The sequence below is a fragment of the Aphis gossypii genome, chromosome 1 (assembly GCF_020184175.1).
Source record: "Aphis gossypii isolate Hap1 chromosome 1, ASM2018417v2, whole genome shotgun sequence".
NCBI lineage: Eukaryota > Metazoa > Arthropoda > Insecta > Hemiptera > Aphididae > Aphis > Aphis gossypii.
This window is the reverse complement of record NC_065530.1, coordinates 36,859,208-36,880,827: the sequence shown is the minus strand read 5'-3', so window position 1 is coordinate 36,880,827 and position 21,620 is coordinate 36,859,208. Positions and strand designations below refer to the sequence as shown.

Here is a 21,620-nt window from a genome sequence, read left to right as displayed (position 1 = left end):
ATATTACTTTATAAGTACAAATGTACAATCAAAATTCAAATTAATTCGATAGTTCAATAACTAGTATAGGTAGTAGTACCTATATAAGTTGTTTATGAATTTATGATTATTATTATTGAGTTATTGCAGGTCCGCGAACACGATTTCTTTAAGAAGTGGTTATGTAAAAAAAAATATATATATATATTTATATTAATTATTGAAGTATATGGAAAGTGTCAACTTAAGTATTTATTAATTAAAGTTTTTCGATCATACATTAAAACACTTCAGAAGTCTTGCAGAAACAGATTTTCTTCTAATTCGATAAATTCAATAACACTGTTAAGTGTTAATGACCTAGAATCTAGTTGCAAAAAAGTATAATAGAGCCAATAGAGGGTTTGAATCCTACTTCCTATACTCTTGCCCACTGACTAGATTATTGACTACCTATATCTAAAATAATACAAGAATATTTTTGATTTTGTGTAAACATTTAGCACGTCATTTACATCATTTTGCAAGTTTAGTGCGAAACCGCGGTCTACGGATCATAATAAATAATTTAAAATGTATAGAATTTTTTTACCGATCTGTCTTTCGAAGCCAAATCGGGGGATTTACAACAGGGCACCTCGGAAAAAAAATTTTGGAAACCGCTACTTTGACAAATTAAATTTGTTCCATGGAGTATGGTCGTATGGAGGTGGAGGTAACGTGGTAACGCCAAACTCGACGACTATGTATACATTATTGTACTTTTGTTATCTATCTCAGTGAACAGAATAATTATTCTGTATTTTTGTTTATGTGATAATGTGATCTGAAATGGTCAGTACCATTGAGTAGTAAATAAATATAAATGATTCAAAATATTATAGTAGTTATTACGTTAATGTTTAAACGACTTTTGTTAGATCTTATTTTATTTAAATAGGTAGGTACCTTATCAAAATTAAAATATTCTAATAACTAATTTAAATTATTAACCATCAGACATGAGCTATTAAGTATGATATACCAACTGGTATAGTGTATCAATACAGGTTAGTTATATATTTAATATGAAATATAAATTGTTAGTAGTTTAAATTTAGATAATTATATTTGTAAGTAAATAAGAAATAATAGCTTACCATAGTATGTACATAGTTTTTATTTTACATGTTAAACCATAGATTTCAATACTTTCATAATGGGGCAATGTGTACAATTTAGTTACTGTCACAACATCACAATGTATAAAGTTAAAGCTATATTGTACCATTATTTACATTTTTATGATAGTTATGGGGCATAATAATAAACTGTCCCATGATTATATTATAAAGTCAACCATCATAGAGCCACAACATAATTATTGTGCTCCTATGATTTACTAACTAGAACGTCAATTTGTCCACTTGAAATAATATATTTGACTAAAATAATTTTTATTGTACTTAATTTATACTGAAATATTATTTTTATTTTTAATAGATTAACAGCCACTTCAATAATGGATATTTTGTATCCATGCAGTCTGTGTTCGCAGACTTTTAAATTAAGAAAACATATTCTAAACCATATGAAAACTGTTCACGAATCCAACGTTTCTATGATATGTGATGATGATTCCAAAAGTTTATTAAACTGTTCACAATGTTATAAACAGTTTAATAATAATAGTTTGTTAAATAGACATATACACTTAGATCACAATACTTCAATACCCAATTTAAGCAAGTATAATTCAAGGCCATCCAAAAAAATAGTTTCTCAAAAACTCAATGCTTATTTATCATTACAAGTAAGTATATAATATTTCTACTAAAATTATAAAGCCTCTTTGCTTAATTTCTATCAATATTTTTTAAGCATAGATTTAACTATAAACATTTTAAATAGTAGAATATATTTTTTTAGTTGAAAATTGTTTGCTTAATTAATAATTGTTTATTTACTTTAGGATTGCTTGCCAGATGATTATTCTTATAAAATATTAGCATTCAAAGATATTTCATATGGACAGTTCAAAGCGAAATTTATGATTAATAACATTGATGAAGAATCATTTTTGGTTTGGTTAGATAATTTATGTCATAAAACTAAAATTCATTATATAACTGAAAGTATGCCTTTTATTTCTTTAAAAAATTTTCACCGAGTAAGTAAAGTCAATTAATACATTCATTATAACATAGAAGTATATTAAAACACTAAAATATTTCTCTTATCATAGAAAGTGTATAGATGCAATGATATTGATTATTGGGATATTAATTCCAATAGGATTTTGCAGAACCCAACTAGTTGTAAAGCCAGTCTATCAGTTATGATTAAATCTTTAAACAAAGAATTGTAAGTATAATATTCATTAGTAGAAGTATGTTTTTATAACTTAAGATTTATTGTTTATAGAGTTCATCAATCAAAAGCTGTCATAATAATGAAACATTGTCATTGTCATCCTAAAAATAATTTTACTTCAATGAAATCTTTAGATATATTTCATGTTTATGATCAACTTGCATACTTATTGAAAAATGGTTTATCAGCAGCTGATGCACTGCATACTTATACTACTAAAGTTATACAAACTGAAGGTACAAATCATTATTTGAAGTTAATAGATTCAGGAATCAAACCAGATGTAGAATTTGTTTACGAGTTGTATTATAGGTACATAAGAAAGTCTAGATTTGCATCACCGTTCATTAAACATGTAGATTCATTAATGAAATCTCTAAAATTTTATAATCTTAGAATAGAGAGAAAAAGTGCTGTTATTGAATTAATAAAAAACAATATTGTCATAGCTATTCGAACTCCGCTCATGAAAACAATTAATTCGGATACTGTATTTGTGTGTTCAACTAGTTTAGATATTTCTAAGACATGGTTTATGTTTGGTAAGACTGATAAAAAAATAATGATTCCAGTTGGAGTAATTATATCCACTGATGATAAAGAGTGTTTGTTAAAAGCAGGTTTATGTTTATGGGAAAAGTTAGGAGGTAGTATCAAAACTGTTGTAGTTGATTTAGTATATACAAATGTATTCCAAACAGTTTTTCCTGAAGCCACTGTATATGTTTCAAAATTTCATTTTTTGCTGAGTGTATGGAAATGGCTTCTTAATGTCCCAGATTATAATAATTTGTTTAAAGAGTTAAATTGTTTTGTCGAATTAAAAAAAATGATATATTCTGAAAATTTTATCGTCAATGATGTTGTAGATACAAATTTTGCTAATGTTTTAATTAAAAAATATCCAAATTTCAATCGATTTATGCAAAATATTAACAAAAACAATCTTCTATTTTGTTTGCCTATGTTTACTCATCCATGCTCCACGATTTCTGAACGGAAATTTATTTATTACCATACTAAATCACTTTCAATTTTACAAACATTTCATTTTATTATTGATGAAATTGACTTTTTCTACAACAATTTGCTTACAGATAATCCAAATAATAATCAACAAATAATTTTAAATAATTTCAAAGAAATTAACAGAGATAAGAACTGCTTTACTTACTGTTGTATGAATGAAACTCTTTCCCTGTACTTAGTAGAAAATAATAATGATGGCGGTAAATTTTTTGTTGATATGGATATTGGACTTTGTTCTTGCACTCTAAATAATTTATGTTCTCCGTGTATCCATCAAGCGTTTTTAAGTGAACATATTATAAACTGTTCAGTAGATAATGATACTTGTGTATTAAATACATCTAATTATGATGAAGAGAAACAAAATACAGAAAAAGAGGAGTTTGAAAACATTTTATCTGAATTTCAATCTATCCATAATAAGATAAAAGAACAATTTATGATTGATCCTGAGTATTTTAAAGGTGGCATTCAGAGGTTTGTTTCAACTTGGAAGGACAGTCTAACATCAGATAAATCTTTATTATTAGCTTGTAATTCTTTAAGCAATATTTACCAATCAAACTTAGACAACAGTTTGTAAATTATATATTATTATAATCTTATAGAGCTTATATTTTGAGATTGTAATTTGTTTGTTTTATTTTTTAGTGTTTTGTGACTTGAGAGTATTTTTCAGTCTTTCTTTAAAAATAGTAAAACAATATAAAATATTAAATTAATAAACCTATGTTTAAAATTTTATTTTTTTAAATTAAAATATTTCTTAATGAATATAATTAAAATCTAACAAATTTTATTGACTCTCAGTGTCTGATAATTATTTTAGATACTATTAATGTATGTTATAAAAAATGTATTTTATTAAAATATTGTTTCTATTATGTAAATGTCTAATGTAATATTAATATTAAATACTACTTATAATGATTATAATACTGTAAGATTGTTGTACGTACTTTTTAATGTTTTTAATTTAAAAACATGGTATCTATCACTCAGTGGCGTAGTTATGATTTTGTTCTGAGGGGAATATATAATTAATTGGTTGCACATAAAATGGGAGGCTCAATAAGTCAATGCATTAAACATTAAAAAAAAAGGCTCTGGGGGGGAACCTATCTCTATATCTCCTTCATAACTACGTCACTGCTATCACTATCACATTCACAGTAATTAATTTGCTTAAAGAACAGAAAAACTTTTTAACCTAAAATGAATAGGTTGGTTTTATTTTTGTTTTGAGACAAATGTGCCATATCTTTAAAATTACCTATCAGATATACATTTTTGAAAAATACAATTTAAAGGTAATTTAATAGTTTTGATAATATGTTAAAGTACAATTTTAGTCTATAAATAATCTAAATTACTTAAAACTTTGTGTTGTACATTTTAAATGAATTGCTTGATATTTGTAGTACCCTTATATTATACTAAGGTAATATTTAAAATTGTCTGATAATTATTAATTTTAATTTATTGTTTAACCTATTTCATGTTCCTTATTATTTGTAAGATACTGTTTACCATAATTCAAAATTATTTTATGTAAATCTAATCCTAATGTATTATGTATAATATATAAATAAATTAAAGTAAATAGTATTATTTCTTTTGACAAACCACGTATAACAAACCTAAAAAGCAAATATTGTGTAAAATTTATATTCATATTTTAAAATGCCAATGATGACTTTATGAGTGCTAACCTTTGATTGTTTATAGTACTATAAATTTATTCAGCTATTAATTATTATTAATTTAGCGAATAAAATTTATATTACGTAACAACTGAAAACACAAGGTGCTGAGGCTTAACGATTTTGGGATGAATAAATGAACAAATAAATTGAACTACTGCTTAATCATTAGGGAACAGTTCAGAGTTTATTCGGATGATTTAGATCTCACATTAGACAGGTATTATAATTTGCATAAATATAATTTAAATACTTCTCTATGGCTATTAATATTAATAATTGTTTATTATAATTTATAAGTATATATTATTATTTTTTTTTAACATAAAATTATTATATATATAATATAATTGTAATATAGATAAATGTTATATGTATATCTGTTAATATAATAAATTTAATTTAAAAGTTGAAAACTATCATAATATGATCTCTAATTAGTAATAATAGGTAATTTGATTATAATTCTATATGATTAAATGTTTTACGAATGTTAAAATATTTGAGTGGTTATTAAATAAAATTGAAAATTTAACTTAAACAGTTCATGACTTTTGAAGAGGAAATCAACAAACGTATACTTAACATAAAAATAAATAAAATAAAAAAACATTTAAAATTATATAATAAAAAAATACATAATAATTAACCTGTTTTATGGTTATTTTTGTATTGGTAACAATTGACCGGTAAAATATTTAATGATTATAACATAAATCAACTCTTGAATAGGAAAATGAAAGGCGTTAAGTTTATATAATATGCTGGAGTTTCAAGCATCCGAATAAATGTTTTATTATGATATTAAGACATCTAGAAGATAGTTGACGATGAGATCAAAAAAACATTTTTTGAGCCTATAGTTTAGGAAACACTAGCAAAGGGTAGAGCTTAAATCGTGTATGTGTAACAGGATAAAAGAAATTCAATGTTGGGCTGGTGGTGGAGGTGGAGGTAAAGGTTGAGGTGTCTGTTGTTGGGGCAAAGCTTTCAATATGGCTTGCACTTCTTCGGCCACAGCAGCCAGAACCATTTGGAATTGCGCCTTTGTCGCCACCGCACCCGAACGCTGATCCCGGATGTGCTCCAAAGTAGCAGCTATATCGATCTCCTTAGCTCCTTTCGCCATACGATTAAGTACCATGTCCAATAGGCAATACGAACCAGTACGACTAACACCATCACTGCGTATTATGATAAAATGGGTTAGGTATACTTTCATAATATTCCGCTCAAATTGCAAAATATTTACTCAAATTTAAGTGGTACTCACCTGCAATGCACGACAATAGGACAAGATCTACCACGGAACGACTTATTAACTTTCCTGAAAAACAAGTAGTTTTTAATGCCGTGTAAGTAAGTAACTATCATGCGCGTGATAAATGTGTCAACGTTTATAACGGTCGCGTTATACATTTTATTTCAACTGGGTTTTCACATTTATATTATATTAATCTGTAAGACATTCTAATCGCAAAATTGCTTGCTTTTATATTTTCCAATCGAATTATTTTACCATCGTAAATTACCTGCGGAATTCCAAAAGAGCTTTGGTGGTGTTCGGTACACCACCGTCCGGCCATGTCAAGAAGTGGAACTGAGTGACGGTCCTGGTCTCTCCGGTTTTCAAGTTCTTCAAATAAAAGCTCCTTACCAAGTAATCGTCGCACCATATATGTTCGCTCACTAAATGCACCTGAAAAATGTACACCAGTATTATAGGTAATTGCATACTTATTATTTTTTACACCATAAACGTATCGATTCTATTTCAAACCGATTAGGTACTACCTACGATGAGTGAATGTATAAATTTATTAAGTATAGGTATACCTATATCTTTAAAGAGTTTACCTCGTATATATGATAGAGTTCCGATCCTTCTTCTGGCCAGTAACGGTGGCACAACACCACGTCGTTTTCCACTAGTCTGGTCAACATGACGATCACTACGCACCCTTGTTCCCACACCATTTGCCAAAAGTCCGCCGATGTCTCGGCCAACGGTCCCTGTGTAGCGATATACGCCGGATTACGTGGATCGTGGTCGGTCTGTGGAAAATGTACACAGTCAACAAACAATATAAATCGCGTGAAAATTCGCCGACGGTCATTATATATGGATATAGTATTGGATACCTATAGGTGTAAGTGTCGTACACCCGATGACGGGGATAGGTGTTCACCCCCATGATTTTTTTTCATTATGTAAAAATATAAGAAAATATTTTTTATCAAACATACATTCATATTTATATAACTTCCACCTTCTCTCAATTGGATATTTTCGTATATACTATTGGATAGGTATTCAATATTCATATGGTAGTTTAATAATAATCATAACATAAAAATTAGTAGGTATGTGATGTACACTATAGATAGACATATTAATAGGTGGACTGTGGCCCGTGGGTTAGGCTATAAGTAGGTAATCAATATGGTTAGAAATGAACCATTTCTTTGAACATGATAGGATTTGTATGCTATCTTTTTTATAAAAATTATAGATTTGCAGTTGTTTGACTTCATTCGCTCACTTCATAGACGACACCAGATTACGGGCCTCCTCATAATGGAATTTTTTGTTTATCCTTATTTAAAAGCAAGTATTAAAATGCAAATTTATTATTGACAGTTAGGAACTTGTTGAATATAATGAATAATGATAATCCCCATTGAATATGGTCGCTATTATAATTCAATATGAATAAGTTATAATTTCACTAATTGAATACATAATGACATTTTTTATAATTTTATAAAATATTAATATTATTTTTCAATAAATTATTGTATCATATTAGTACATAATATCGGTAATACACGCTATATACCTATGATTGAAAAATAATAGTTATATTAAGTGTGGGACGAAGGCTATCTAGCTTTTCTGATCTTCTGGAATTGTTAATGAGTATTAACTATAGATGAACTGAAATTTGAACCGCTATTTTTCTAACTATTTGGTCTCCGAAACTCTTTCCTTACTATTGGTCCATTTATTTACTGGTCTTTTGCATATTATACCGATCATACGTACTATTGTTGATGCGTTTATGTAGTCCGAGTTGTTCATGTTGGCGTATTCGTTTATCACAACCCTGGCATGATCATATGGTAGTGCATTGATGTAACGATTCTTCTTGGCGTTGTCCGGCTATGAGGAACGCATAAAACAAAACAAAAAAATAATAATAATCGTTTAAAAAAGCTCGCCGTGTGAGTTGAAACCGTTAAAACAGCGTAGGTAGCTAAAGTAGGTATATACAGGTAAAAAAATGCAATAAGAATACCTAGGCGTTAAATGTAGTTAAAAATTAATTTTTTTCATACATATAACTTTTATTTAATTATAGATAGTTATTTATTCTAGTATCTATATGTTATATTCAATACTCACAGTTTTATTAAGTACATTTGAAAAATAATAAGTTAAAATGGTGTTTGCTACATCGTTTTTATACCTAAATGATTATTCATTTTTTTTCAACAATTTTTTTATTTATTGATTTAAGAAAATTAAATATAATATTTAATAATTTAGTTGACACAAACATATGTAATTAGTTACCTATGATCCATATTCTATAAGCTACAGGAAGGTAGGTACCACTAGTATATTTGATATGTACCTAACAGCAGATAAATACTATATAGAAACACAGTATAATATATAATATATCATGTATGTAATTTAATAACGAAAAATTCTAATTTATTTATAATCTAAACAATTTTAAGGTTGCAAAATCACTTTGGGTGGGATACTGAAACTTGTGACCTAGCTAGGTGGTGTAATTATGAAAAAATTATATTATATATTGGCCGATCTTCTTTTACTCACCTTTCTCGCAACGTTTACTGCACACGGCTCTGCCTCGTAAGCGCATAGCGCAGCCCATTCGCTGTCCAATCGGTTCTTGTTATTCAGATGATCTTCCATGTATGCCTGGAATATATAACGCAGCTTTATTGCAATATTACGGCTTCGAAGCGTAAATACGTTTCAAAATTACCAAAACCATGTGTCCGGTTGAAATATCCATGTTTGATAAGACTGGTTCCTCTCCCCTTAAAAGTGAATTTCATCATAAGTTGTAATAATTTGTCTTTGTATACATACATTTAGGCTCGTGACGTGGTGAAACTCAACAACACCAATCGCAGGTATAGCATAAAAAAAGAATTGGTCCTAATTTTTCATCACTGATTGATTTATTCTATTACTGGATATTTATCCAATTTTTAATCGATACCGTCAATTCAATTTCTCATACGTTTTTAAGTACGTATTATTAAAATGTGAGTTTTACATTTTAAAATTATGTAAAAATAGATACTATAAATAAGATAGTACTTATAATCCAACTAGAAACCACAAAATTTAAATATCCCTCTCCATTATTTATCGATTATATATTTAATTTTATTTGAGTACCTACCTATATAATACATAGGTAAATAGGTATTGCAATCAATGAATTCAAAACCACACACTTGGTATGTTAAAACCGCATTTTTTAGTAGGATAAAACCGCACACTAATGAATTTATAATTACTTAAAAATGTATACATTTTTAAATTTAAAATCTATTATTTATTATTTATATTTATTTAAACAAAAAATAAAAATTACCTTAATGTTTTTTTTTACCTACATGTTATACTAAGTACCGATTTAAATTATTTTGTAAACATATTTTTTTTTATTTTTAGTGTAAAAATATCACAGTTTAAAGCAAAATGTTGTTCTTTATCTAAACTTTTAAGTAAACTAGCTAAAAGTTGTCGACGTTCATAATTGTTTGTGCATCTATTGATTAAAATTAATTAGTGGTTTTACGAGTTTACTATGTGTGCGGTATTTTGATGTACCTACAATGAACGATGTGCGGTTTTTGTTTATCGACGTTTTTGATGTCGAAATTATCAGTGTGTGGTTTTTAGATGCAACCGTTGTATTAATACCGATTGTCATCCTGCCAAACAACCGTCATTCGGGCCCAAAGATAAGAAAATTGGTATTACATGGCCACATGGGTATTTATTGATATTTTAACCCCATCTGCTACACCTGCGTGCAAGCCTAAATGTACACATTGTGCTTATAATTATGACAAAAAAATACCAAGAAGACGTGCTTGACCTTGAAGAAGGACTGTTGTCAGGATCTTTTGACAAGCTTGCTATTCTTTGGGATGTGGCATTCGGTTCTTCTTTCTTATTCGACATTCGTGCCCGGCATAATTCCTTGATAAAAAAAAAGGAAAAAAATGAAAAAATATAAACAAATTAAGATAACTATATTTACTATATACTAATTAAAAGCCAAGTATAAACATCATTATATTTCCATAAAATTTACCTGATAATCTTTACTGACCTCAGCATTACTACCAATCAATCCTTCAAATTTGCTTTTATATCTTGAATGTCTTCTAATTATTAATAATGCCGCAGCTGAGGCTACTACCGCGCACACAGCTGCGACGGACATGAAAATCCATTCGAAATTTTTGCTGTCTTCATATGTGGAGCTCATCATCACTGATGGCGCCTTGGCCTAAATTAATTTTATTAAACACTCAGTTTCTTAACTCAATACATCAGTATTTATCACGCATTTACCTTATCTCCAATGCTCACAAAGTCGATGGTATAACCCGTTTTCTTTGCAAATTTGTTCTTCATCGTTTCTATTTTTTTCACTATTTCCGTAATGTTAATTCCAGCACTTGGAAGTATTTGGAATGTAATTTCGGTATCTTCAAAACTGAAAATAATATAATTTTAGCGTTGAAAAAAATATTAGAAAATTATTACCTATAAGTGTGTCTATATAAATAATTTAAAATTTAATTAAAAATTCACAGACATCAAAACTACTATAAACGTAATTTCATACTATGGTTTAGACTGTTTAGAGTGTTTAGACCTTAGATAGTTATATTTATGTTTTACAGATAAATAAATAATTTAAAAGTAAAAGTATACTATTATATGTTTTATCATTAATTTTTATTTAAATTATTTATACCTACAAATAATATTTTCTAATATTTAGCAATTATAAACTACTATAATATAATATTTTGATAAATTTGTCGATAATTTCTATTTATTATGAATTATAACATATACTACATACCGAGCATTCACCATCGATTTAAAGTCAACGTTAATAATATGTGCCAGGATTCTTAGTAGTTTATCACCTCTGTCTGGATTACTTATTCTATAAAAATAATTAATAATCATAATAAAATAAACATTAAATAGCTTAAATAAATTTACTTGTCTTTTAATCGGATGCAAATATAAGAAGTGTCGACCACTTCATAATTATCATTTTCTTCTTTTTGTTTATTCATTACATCAATTTTGAAATCATCCGCAGTTATTTTTTTTGTTGTTTTGCCGTTAGTTGCTTTAGTATCTTCTGAATCCGTTTTTCGGTTTGTTCCTAACAAAGTTGTTGCATCTACAAAAATAAAAAAAATTTAAAAGATTTTTCAAGCTTTTAATCATATTCCTTATAAATTACGTACCAACTGTTTTTGTAATATCATCGTCTGGTTTTGGATCACTTCCTTCGTCATTTTTCTGAAATTATTAATACCGAAATTATTTAAATTATTAGTCCACTGTTCCTGATCGAGGTTTGATTAACTTACTAGGTAATTATTCAATTTAAAGAACGGTCCTGGTTTTTTAACGTCCAATCGTTCAGGTCTCTTGAATCCGGCCCAACCCGACTCCGAATCATAATTATTGATGAAATCACTAAACATTGCTTCATCTTCCTCGCCATTAGCTCCTATGAATACCCACCCTAAATTATAATGTGTTTTAGTTGTTTGTCTACTATCATTTGCTTACCTTTTTTCGGCAAGAACACTAAACCACCTTCCGTGTAAGCTTTATTTGAATTGTCAATACCCTTCGATAGCATGTCCATTTGTCTCAATTTTTTCCATTCGTCGTCAATTTTGTCCTTAATTTCTTCACCTGCTCTAAATCCTTCCGGTGTGTTGTAATCTGGGTGGAATCTTGGTTGACCATAAACTAACGGACTTTGATCTTCTTCGTACTGTTGTTGTTTTAAGCCTATAAAAGTAATTCAAATAGTTATGTATAGTGTTGCATAAGTTTAACCATAAATATTATATTATGCCTGGCATCCATGGTAAATACAAAGGAGTCCCTTGCAGTCTATTACGGTTGATCATACTTCGACGATATTCATAATCTAAATCAAACACCAGAATTAATCTGTTGTGTTTCATGATCTTTAACTCTAAATACCTGTATCCGGATAGTAGTCACGACCTCGGCCAATATCTTCAGCACTCACGTACACATCAGGTTGCTTGTAGTAGTCCGCAAAATCCCCATCATCGTTCTAGAATAATAAAAGAAAAAAACAAAATAAATCCGTTGAATCGATAGTTATGAAAGCGACATACTTGTTTATTATCAGGTAATCTTAAATATTGATTACAAATCGAATTGTCAACTGGTGGTGAATTGTATCTTATCAATTTCAATCGATTTTGAAGTACGCATTGTGTAAAAGGATGCGGCCAACTATAACCATTGTAGTAGAGGAATTTCATATCTTCGCGTAAGATCATTAGGTTATTCATTAATAATTTGTACCTAAAATAATAATAATAAAAATAAAAAAATTGGCGTTAATTCGCATTAGTTGAATTAATACGATATAGGTTAGCACAAACTATGTTGAAATTTGAACATTTTGAGGGAGAGGAGAGGCTATTTTTTAATTATTAATATTATACTATGTAAGATCGAGATAACAGATAAACTATAAACAGTAAAGAGCTGTGAATTACGATTTGGTATTAAATTTAGTATGTACGAATTTTATAATCTTACGTGTATTCATCGGCTCCATTATTATAGCGCGGAAGGCATCTGCCAAAAGCATGATCTATGATTAAATAAAAAAATTAATTGGTTATTAGGTTATTTCAATTACAAAAATGCTGATAGTAATTTTGTATATTTGTATAAAATCATATTACCATCGAAGCACCATTCGCGTTGAGTACAAACATTACGGTTAAATAAGCAACCTGAAAATTAAAACAAGATATGTTTTTGTTAATATAATTTAGTCTTTGTAAAAGAACTTAAATATTTTTATAAGAATCATTGTCTTGAATTTAATCAAGTGTTCTTTTCAATTTTATAATGATATTTTATTTTGTTTTTTGATTTAAGAAGTTTAAAATTCGATTATTTATCGTATTATTTTTAGTTTACATCAATTATTATTTATTAGTTATTATTAAATTTTATGAATCATAGGAAAATAAAATGTAATCTACTTATGTGCTTATACCAATAATAATTTATTTAATACTAATTCATCCTTATTAACTACTAAAATACACAGATGATACTGAACAACATTTTAAATTTAATAATATACTTGTAAATGAATACTATAGACTATAGTAAGTTATTATGTTTGATACTTTTTAAATACCTACCTAGCTTTACCTAATCTTAAATTAAACGCGAGAGCAAGAAAAATAAGTACTACACTTTTGTGGAAGAAAATAAAGTTTAAAGTTTAAAGTTTCGTAAAGCCTCTATATATAACTATAAAATATAGTCTTTATTGATTGATATTTAAACATAGTTCGTTGAGCTTATCAGAATTTTTAAGTTTTTATTAATAGTTTACAACGTTTTAATATTTACTCTTTACATAATGTAAAAAAAAAAAATAATATTATAGGAATTTATGTTTTGAAAATCATAAAATAATAACCATTTATTATTATAATTATATAAAATTTTGATAACCAAACTATAAGCATAATTTTCTTTTAGTTTGTCAAGTTTGTATCATTTAATTTCATAATCGGATATTTGTCTAAGTATAATATATACGGCTTTTTCCTCGAATTAATCAACGTTTTATTTTTATATTTTTTAATGACTACAAAAGTAGTATACTTATAGCAAAAATATTATACATTTATCCAGTAAATATTTTTCAGATTATAAAACGAACTTTACTAAGCAATGTATCTATTAGATTATCGGAAATTAATAATTATTATGACCTAACTAAGTTTAAATTTAATTTGATTTTAGTGTAAATTGTTTTCACATTGCCATTTTATATTGTTAAAATACACTGTTGATGAACCATAAAAACATATTTAAATATTATTTAGACGACTGTTCTACTGATAAAATTTTCATTTAAAACTTTGCTTATTTTTGTAATGTTTTTAATATATTATGTTATTACATATTATGCAGAATGTATTGATAAGTATTTTAAGATTTTTTATTTATTTTCAATGTGTATTATGTATTTAATTTTATTATTTTCTGCTATAAGTTGGTACTCTTTATTCTATATGTTACAAGTTGCGGAGTAGGTTTTCGGCTGTTATCGTGAACTTGGGAGGTTTAACTGTTTTTTAGGTAGTTTAGATCTTCTTAAATCCTTAATTTTCTTTTTCAATTAAAAATCGTTTTCTGATAAGGGGTATTTTCATTTTGATTTAAAACGATTCAAGTACGAGCTGCCTTCGTGTTTCAGTCACACACTTGGCTTTTGAAAAATATCTCAATAACAAAACCACGTTTTTCACCGAATCACGTCAGTTTGATGTCTGAAAACCTTATTAATTACCCAACTTACGAAATAAACTGTTCTAATCTAATTGCTTTTATTACGCGTCAATTGATATTTGAAACATTGAAGTCCATTACGCAGTACTCTGTAATTTGTACTTATAAAATGCACACCAGAAAATAAAAAAACATATTATAATAATTATTATTTGAACTTTCAATGTTATCTGCAGTAGGTACCGGACATGATTATAATGTTCAGACTATTAAAATAAAAATTTAATTTTAATATTATAAAAATAATCAAAATAATTTTTTTTAATTATCTTCTATTAAAAGTATTTAGAATACAGAATCAAATACTTTTAGAAATAGTTTTCTAAAAATAATACCTAAATATTTTAAATTTGGAATTTTACTCATATATACAATACATAGTGCATGCTTTAATATATACCACACTATTTATTTGAAAGACATATATAAATCAGTTAAGTAACTGGCAAGTGGCAATTATAAAATAAATTGCAGTACTGCCTTAAACATGTGCAAGGGTTAGTTAGGGTAGACTGCTAATATTATACTGTTTTTATTTTCTTGCCAAAATAAATTACAGTTATACATTATAATTATTAATTATAGCAGTTAATATAAAAAGCATATTGGATTTACCGTATAGTTAATATCTTAGTTATTAAGAAAATTGAGAAAAATAAATTATAAACACGAAGTGATTGAGATAAAAGAATAGGTATTTCATATAATAATATTAATTGTTAACATATTATTATGAATTCACGATAGCCTACAGATAGATTTTATACAGATTGTTTTAAAAATAAAAAATAAACATATGCATTATAGATCATAAAAAATACTAAATTTATATATTAAGAACTATACGAAGAGTTATAATATTTTTGAGGTATTTTTAATATTATTATGTATATTATTAATGTTTATTTCAAAATTAATTTTTGCTTTTAGTGGTTGACAATCTATATTTTATTATGTAAAAATTTGAATAAAAACATTAAATTAAGATCTTTTCTGCAATTTTTAAAAGCAACAGTTACCACTGTATTTTATTTTAATAATGAATTTATTAAAAATATGTTTTTTTTTTTAATTTTATAAAACTATAAAAAATTATATTATATGATTTAAATTATTTGAAAATTCTAAAGAATCAGTATTCTATGGCGATATCAACCTGATAACCTGAACATATATTATAACGTATGAATAGTATAGCGTATAGGAATGCCTGATGAGACATTAATTAATTCAGAGCCAAAATGTCAAATAATTATACTTAATTATTTATGAACGAATTTATTGAAAAGAGTAGAATAATAATGGTAAGAGTTCATAATAACCAGAATTTTTTTTCATTTTATTATCAATAAAATAATATATTATATGATCAACTTGATTGAAGTTTTTTGAAAATTTGTATTAAATATTACAATTTAATGATGACGTTTATTTATACATACATCGATTAATAAAACAAAATGAAAAATAGCATAATATCGGAAAAAAAATTATCCTTATCCATTATTTTGAGTGTAGAGTTTCGTGATATCGTATAAACTTTAATGACAATTATAACGAATGTAATCTGATATAATTTTGCCATTGCCCATTATAGTAATAACTTGCAGCTGATCCTTACAAAAAGTACTTTTTCATATGAAATCTCTACCAAGGCCACTTAAAAGTAAAAATAAAAAACATCTTTGTATTTTCTACAAATTCTACTCACATTATCATTTCCACTTTGCAGTTGGCATTGTTTGAATAAAGATATATATTGTTTCATGTTTATTGTATAAACTTAAACATTAAGAACATGATTTATTACTCGGATATATGCAAGAAGATGAAAAATGTTTAATATTTAACAAAGAACTATGAAAATCATGGCAAAATTATTTGACGAATATTAAAGTAAAAACAGAATTTTTATTGATTTTTAACAAGGCCAAGCTATTTTTGTACTTTACCTACATAATAAGGTCAAAACTTTCATGCAAATTATTATTTTTATTTGCCCAATTTGCACGTCAATAAAATATAAAATGACTTTCATTTGTGTTAGGTACACACTCACATATACTTTCCTTTTTTCTCGTATTCTTCTTATTTTCCTTTATTTCTCGGAAAAATGTATATTTTTTTATAGCGATAATTCATAGATCTAATAAAGGTGATAAGTGATTATCGTCAAGATAATAATATATAATTTGTAAAAAATAAAAGCGTTTATAGATGATAAATGTGTTTATAAGTTTATAGAAATGATCATAGGCGTGCGCAGGACTTAGTGGTAGGTATTGCTGAATATTATTCATTTATTTGTGTTAAGGAAAAAAACATTCCCACATTATAACAATAGCACTTTTTCTACAGTTTTGAAAATTTATTTAATTGATACAAAAATGTAATTTATTTTATACAAATACGTCGATTCATAATATTATGTTTTGATTAAAAAAAAAAAAAATGTTGTCACAGGACTTAAAGTCAATTTCAATTACAATGCTAAACGTCTTTTAAATTGTAACTACTAACAGTATTAACTATATATATAATATGTAAGAAAAAATAAAAATTGTTAATGAAAACTATTTATTTGCAGCCCGTAGGTGTTGCTATAGCATATCCTGCAACACCCGTGTTCACGTCTATGGAAATAGTTATGTTAATTATTGTAATGACCAATGGTATCCTGAGAGAAATTGGCAAAAAAATGAAAAGATTTAACAATTCTAATAAAGATGGTAAAAAATGTCATTGATTAATATAACGCAGTACCTATTGCTTTAATATATAATTAAACAATGCTACATAAAAATTACTGAGACAACAAACGAAAAAAAAACACGAATAGATATCAACGTTGATAGGCATCACAAAGTAATATAATATACAATATACATATTTGTATAATCATGTGTATAATTCGAGTGTAATTGTGAAAATGAATAACTAATAATTCATTGTTTTGCGTAATACGTTTATGAGTGTAATATGTGGTTGAAAAATTAAAGAACCCGTAACACATTTGAAATTTGTCAAAAAGAAAATAGATTTTAAGTTAAATTTTATAACTCGTATAGAAATAATATCTAAGACTCATACTTTAAAATATTACTTATATAATATGTACCTATTTAATATTATTAGACTTGTCATATACATATAAACTCGTTTGTACCATCGTATAGATACTGCAGTTTTGTCGAGTGTGAACGTGTTTATATTTTTCACTCGAATTATATCGTATTTTAATTTTCTTCAAATGAAAATAATTGAACCGTGCTGTTTTTTAAATATAATTTGTATTCAGAATGTTAAAATAATGAATTGTAAAACAAAATAATAGTAATAAAAAATAATTTATAAAGGAATACATTATCCGTATTGTTATTTCGGACCACTTATTTTATACAGACAATCACGTTTGATATGCGCATAGTAATTTATTCAAATGTTTAGAATAGTAACTAGTTAACGAACTGTTTATAGGCACGATTCATTTACTTTTCAATAAAATGTTATTATTATATAAAAATTGTTATATATTTTTATTTGTTTTAGTATATTGATGTAAGTAAAATTATACATACAAATAAAAATCAGTCATCAATATGTTTTCTTAATAAATGCTATATTTTTTTGATTTTATCGATAGGTAGGTTACTAAGTATGGTTGATTAAAATTTAAATTAACTACGATTATAATATAAGTGAATACGTATGTACAATTTAAGGGAAATTAACAAATACTTCTATAAGGGCTGAATCTTGAATGCAATGCAAGGTAACATATTATTATAATGAAGAAATTGACGATAATTTTTATTTTATTTTTTTAATTTAACTATATTTTCATTATTATTAATTATCTATACCTATATTAAAAAATAAGTGTAAATTCTTACAATATTTGTCAGTTATTTCTGTCATACTCTATTTGGGCGACTGTACCTATTTATATATTATTTTTGTTTATTGTTTGGTGTATTTTTAATATATAATATTTTATTTGATTACACATTTCGGATTGAAATCAAATACCAACGTTTCACTAGTTTTTTCTGTACTATTCGTGTACCGAACAAAATTTAAAGAAAAAACCTTACACTTGATAATGGAAGTGAAGAGAAGCAGAAAGTTAGGATTTCATCAGATATCACCTGCTGAATGCGTTTCAGTGCACAGAAAAAAAATACGTCAAAGAAACACGCTACACGCGTATGGGGCAATTGATGACGCTGTTTTCACGGAGTAGGTACGAGCGATAAAAAAAAAGTGATGGACTTAAAAAAAACAACACGTTTTGCGAGCGAATTGCTATTGTTGAACCTATTGTATTAAGGTATCTTTTTTCAATATTATTCTATTCGGATAAGACTTACAATGATCGTAGCCAGCGAGGCATAATTTAATTTAACAAACTTAATATAATATGTATAGGCTATAAATGTAGTTTATTATTATGTATTATTTATAAAGGCATCTTTTATTCAATTTAAATCTGTTAAGTTAACTATTTCTAACAATAAAACGTACGTTGTAAAACAATACATATAACGTAGGTAGGTACATTGTAAGATATAAGTACACGAGTACTAAATTTGATTTACTTTACATATATAATATGATATAGATATTATGTATTTTAATTTTTTTTCTGGAAAATAATATACCATAATGGCCAAAATTGTAGTCATTGATATTTTGACAAAATTTATTTTACAACTTCTGTACAATGTAATGTATGAAATGGAGTTAGAGTGCAAGTATATTTTTTTACATTTCAATTCTATTTGTGTATGAGTAAATAAGTTTTGGTTTTTGAGAAAAAAAAATTATTTAACAGACGATTTCGTGTTACTTATAACAAAATAAGTCTTAGAATTCTGGATAGTATGTATAAGGCTGGATAAGACCCTACACGTTTTCGAATATAATGTAAAATAAATGGGTTTTTAATGGGAAAAATGAAATAGACATAAAAAAAATGGTATTTAAATATAGATTTAAACGCGCAACAAGGATTATTTAAAAAAATACATTTTAATACTTTATATAATGTGTATTATAGGCATAATATAGCCTCTAAAATTCATAAAATTAAAACTAATGTTTATTAAACTATAACCAACAAGTTAATACTTAACCTTGTGCACTTATTATAGAACATGAACGTTCTTAGAAATTGTTTGTATTTTTGCAAAATTTACACGCAATCGAGACGAACAAACGTATAGCGTATTATAATAAAATTTTGTTGATAAATATTCTGGATGCTGATGTATAAATTATATAACGAGAAAATGAGCGATAGTGTGGATGATCGAGTGAGAGGAGTGTGTGCGAGAGATGTTTTAATCGTAAAGTAGGCTATGATGTCCTAAGATCACGCGAGATCAGACTCAAAGTGGTTAGTGTAAGCACTAAATTAGTAATTGTTTCTTTTTTCTGTTGGCGTCTATACCTATATATTATTATGAGTTTATTTCTTTTTCGCACGAATAACAAATACCTACCAATTTGTTTATGACATAAATAGTGGTGGGAAAGGGGGGCAAAACGATGGTCAGTAACCCGCACTGGGACGTTCGCGTTCCGTAAGTAGGGCGAGCGGAGAACTACCCTCTACCCTGCACTCGACCGACTACAGCTACGCCGTAACGCCAACGAGACCGTTTCGGATGAGGGTAGAGCGTGGGTGGCGATGATTCTGCTTAGGCGGTGGTGCGACGGACGGGGGTGGTGGTATACGGCATATTGATCGAGGGAGGTTTTACGTAACTCTATACATGGCTCCACCCGGTCGACACACCGCCGGAATATGATTCCCACGCACTCACATTTCTACCCCCCCGCCATGGACCTCAAATTGAAAACGACGCGATAAAATACAAAAACATACACACACACGCACTGTACTTGTATATATGTATCATAGATATATTCAAACGGCGATACAAATGAAGATCATTCGATCAAAATGTGACTGTTATATATACTGCAGTGAAAGATTGAAAGCGTATAATTTATTTCCTCGAAAACGTCACTGCTCTGGTAAATGTGACTGTATACTATGCATTACACTTACACGTACCTATAATAATTATGTGTACAGAATCACCGTGATAAAAATGTTAGATGCAGTAAATGTGCACTATACCTATACTGAATAATAAAAATAATTATGCGGATATGATGAATGGAAACTTTGAACATCCCTTTGACGTGAACGATAAAAATAATGTTAAAATTCGTCACTCTTACGATTTTCTGAAAACTTAACTCTGCTATCTATCGGTACTGCTATCGAATTCATTCGCTATTTTTGTCTGTTTAATGAACAAATGCTTCCAATTCACAAATTATTATAGGGCTTCGTGAAAAGTTGTAATTACAAACACTGAATATTACTTTTCGAAAGAAAACAAACTATACAGCATGATAATGATCACGTCATGCAAGATGAAAATCGATAAAATAAAATGTATACATCTCCATTTTTACAAAGACGTATTTATATCCTAACATCAGTTGTAAATATATGTTCTTTAGTATATTTGTTTTTTTTTTTTTACATTAAGTAAATCGATATCTGCAGTGATTATATCTAACCCAATTATGTGTGTAATTAAAAATTTGTTTACTCAATTTGAAACTTAAAACGTATCTAATTTAAATAACGATGATGTCATTAACTCTGTCCATACCGTTCAGTAAAATCGACCCTACTTAACTCATGCTACCGTGACTTTAATATAATATTACCACGTGTATTTACAATAGGTATACTGAGTTACTAAAAACTTCAAAGGAACATTATGTACAACATAATAATATATACTTGCGTGTGTGTTCGTCCTTGTAACGTATTATAATGATAC

The 21,620-nt window shown here is 27.3% G+C and overlaps 2 protein-coding genes across 5 annotated transcripts in view; one reads left to right on the top strand and one right to left on the bottom strand.

The window, feature by feature from the left end:
* The first annotated feature begins 786 nt into the window (after positions 1-786).
* LOC114131630 (uncharacterized) lies at positions 787-4,963 on the top strand. The gene is made up of 5 exons (XM_027996891.2): positions 787-1,028; positions 1,462-1,771; positions 1,931-2,128; positions 2,204-2,322; positions 2,383-4,963. The coding sequence occupies exons 2-5, from the start codon at positions 1,481-1,483 to the stop codon at positions 3,941-3,943; spliced, it is 2,169 nt and encodes a 722-aa protein (XP_027852692.1). The 5' UTR covers positions 787-1,028; positions 1,462-1,480; the 3' UTR covers positions 3,944-4,963.
* A 249-nt stretch (positions 4,964-5,212) lies between these two features.
* LOC114131632 (receptor-type tyrosine-protein phosphatase N2) overlaps positions 5,213-21,620 on the bottom strand; it is a 39,144-nt gene continuing 22,736 nt past the window's right edge. The window contains exons 4-23 of one of the 4 annotated variants that reach the window (XM_050200730.1): positions 13,119-13,169; positions 12,970-13,024; positions 12,537-12,729; positions 12,376-12,472; positions 12,245-12,319; positions 11,950-12,177; positions 11,745-11,902; positions 11,619-11,673; positions 11,365-11,551; positions 11,219-11,305; positions 10,699-10,843; positions 10,436-10,633; positions 10,199-10,320; positions 9,086-9,140; positions 8,914-9,018; positions 8,110-8,226; positions 6,921-7,118; positions 6,596-6,762; positions 6,337-6,390; positions 5,213-6,247 (exon numbers count right to left, since the gene is read on the bottom strand). In XM_050200730.1, coding sequence (XP_050056687.1) covers positions 5,989-6,247; positions 6,337-6,390; positions 6,596-6,762; positions 6,921-7,118; positions 8,110-8,226; positions 8,914-9,018; positions 9,086-9,140; positions 10,199-10,320; positions 10,436-10,633; positions 10,699-10,843; positions 11,219-11,305; positions 11,365-11,551; positions 11,619-11,673; positions 11,745-11,902; positions 11,950-12,177; positions 12,245-12,319; positions 12,376-12,472; positions 12,537-12,729; positions 12,970-13,024; positions 13,119-13,169 — 2,606 coding nt within the window. In that variant the 3' untranslated portion in view covers positions 5,213-5,988. The remainder of the gene's footprint in view (positions 6,248-6,336; positions 6,391-6,595; positions 6,763-6,920; positions 7,119-8,109; positions 8,227-8,913; positions 9,019-9,085; positions 9,141-10,198; positions 10,321-10,435; positions 10,634-10,698; positions 10,844-11,218; positions 11,306-11,364; positions 11,552-11,618; positions 11,674-11,744; positions 11,903-11,949; positions 12,178-12,244; positions 12,320-12,375; positions 12,473-12,536; positions 12,730-12,969; positions 13,025-13,118; positions 13,170-21,620) is intronic. The other 3 variants (XM_050200738.1, XM_050200734.1, XM_050200741.1) reach the window with 3 other exon arrangements.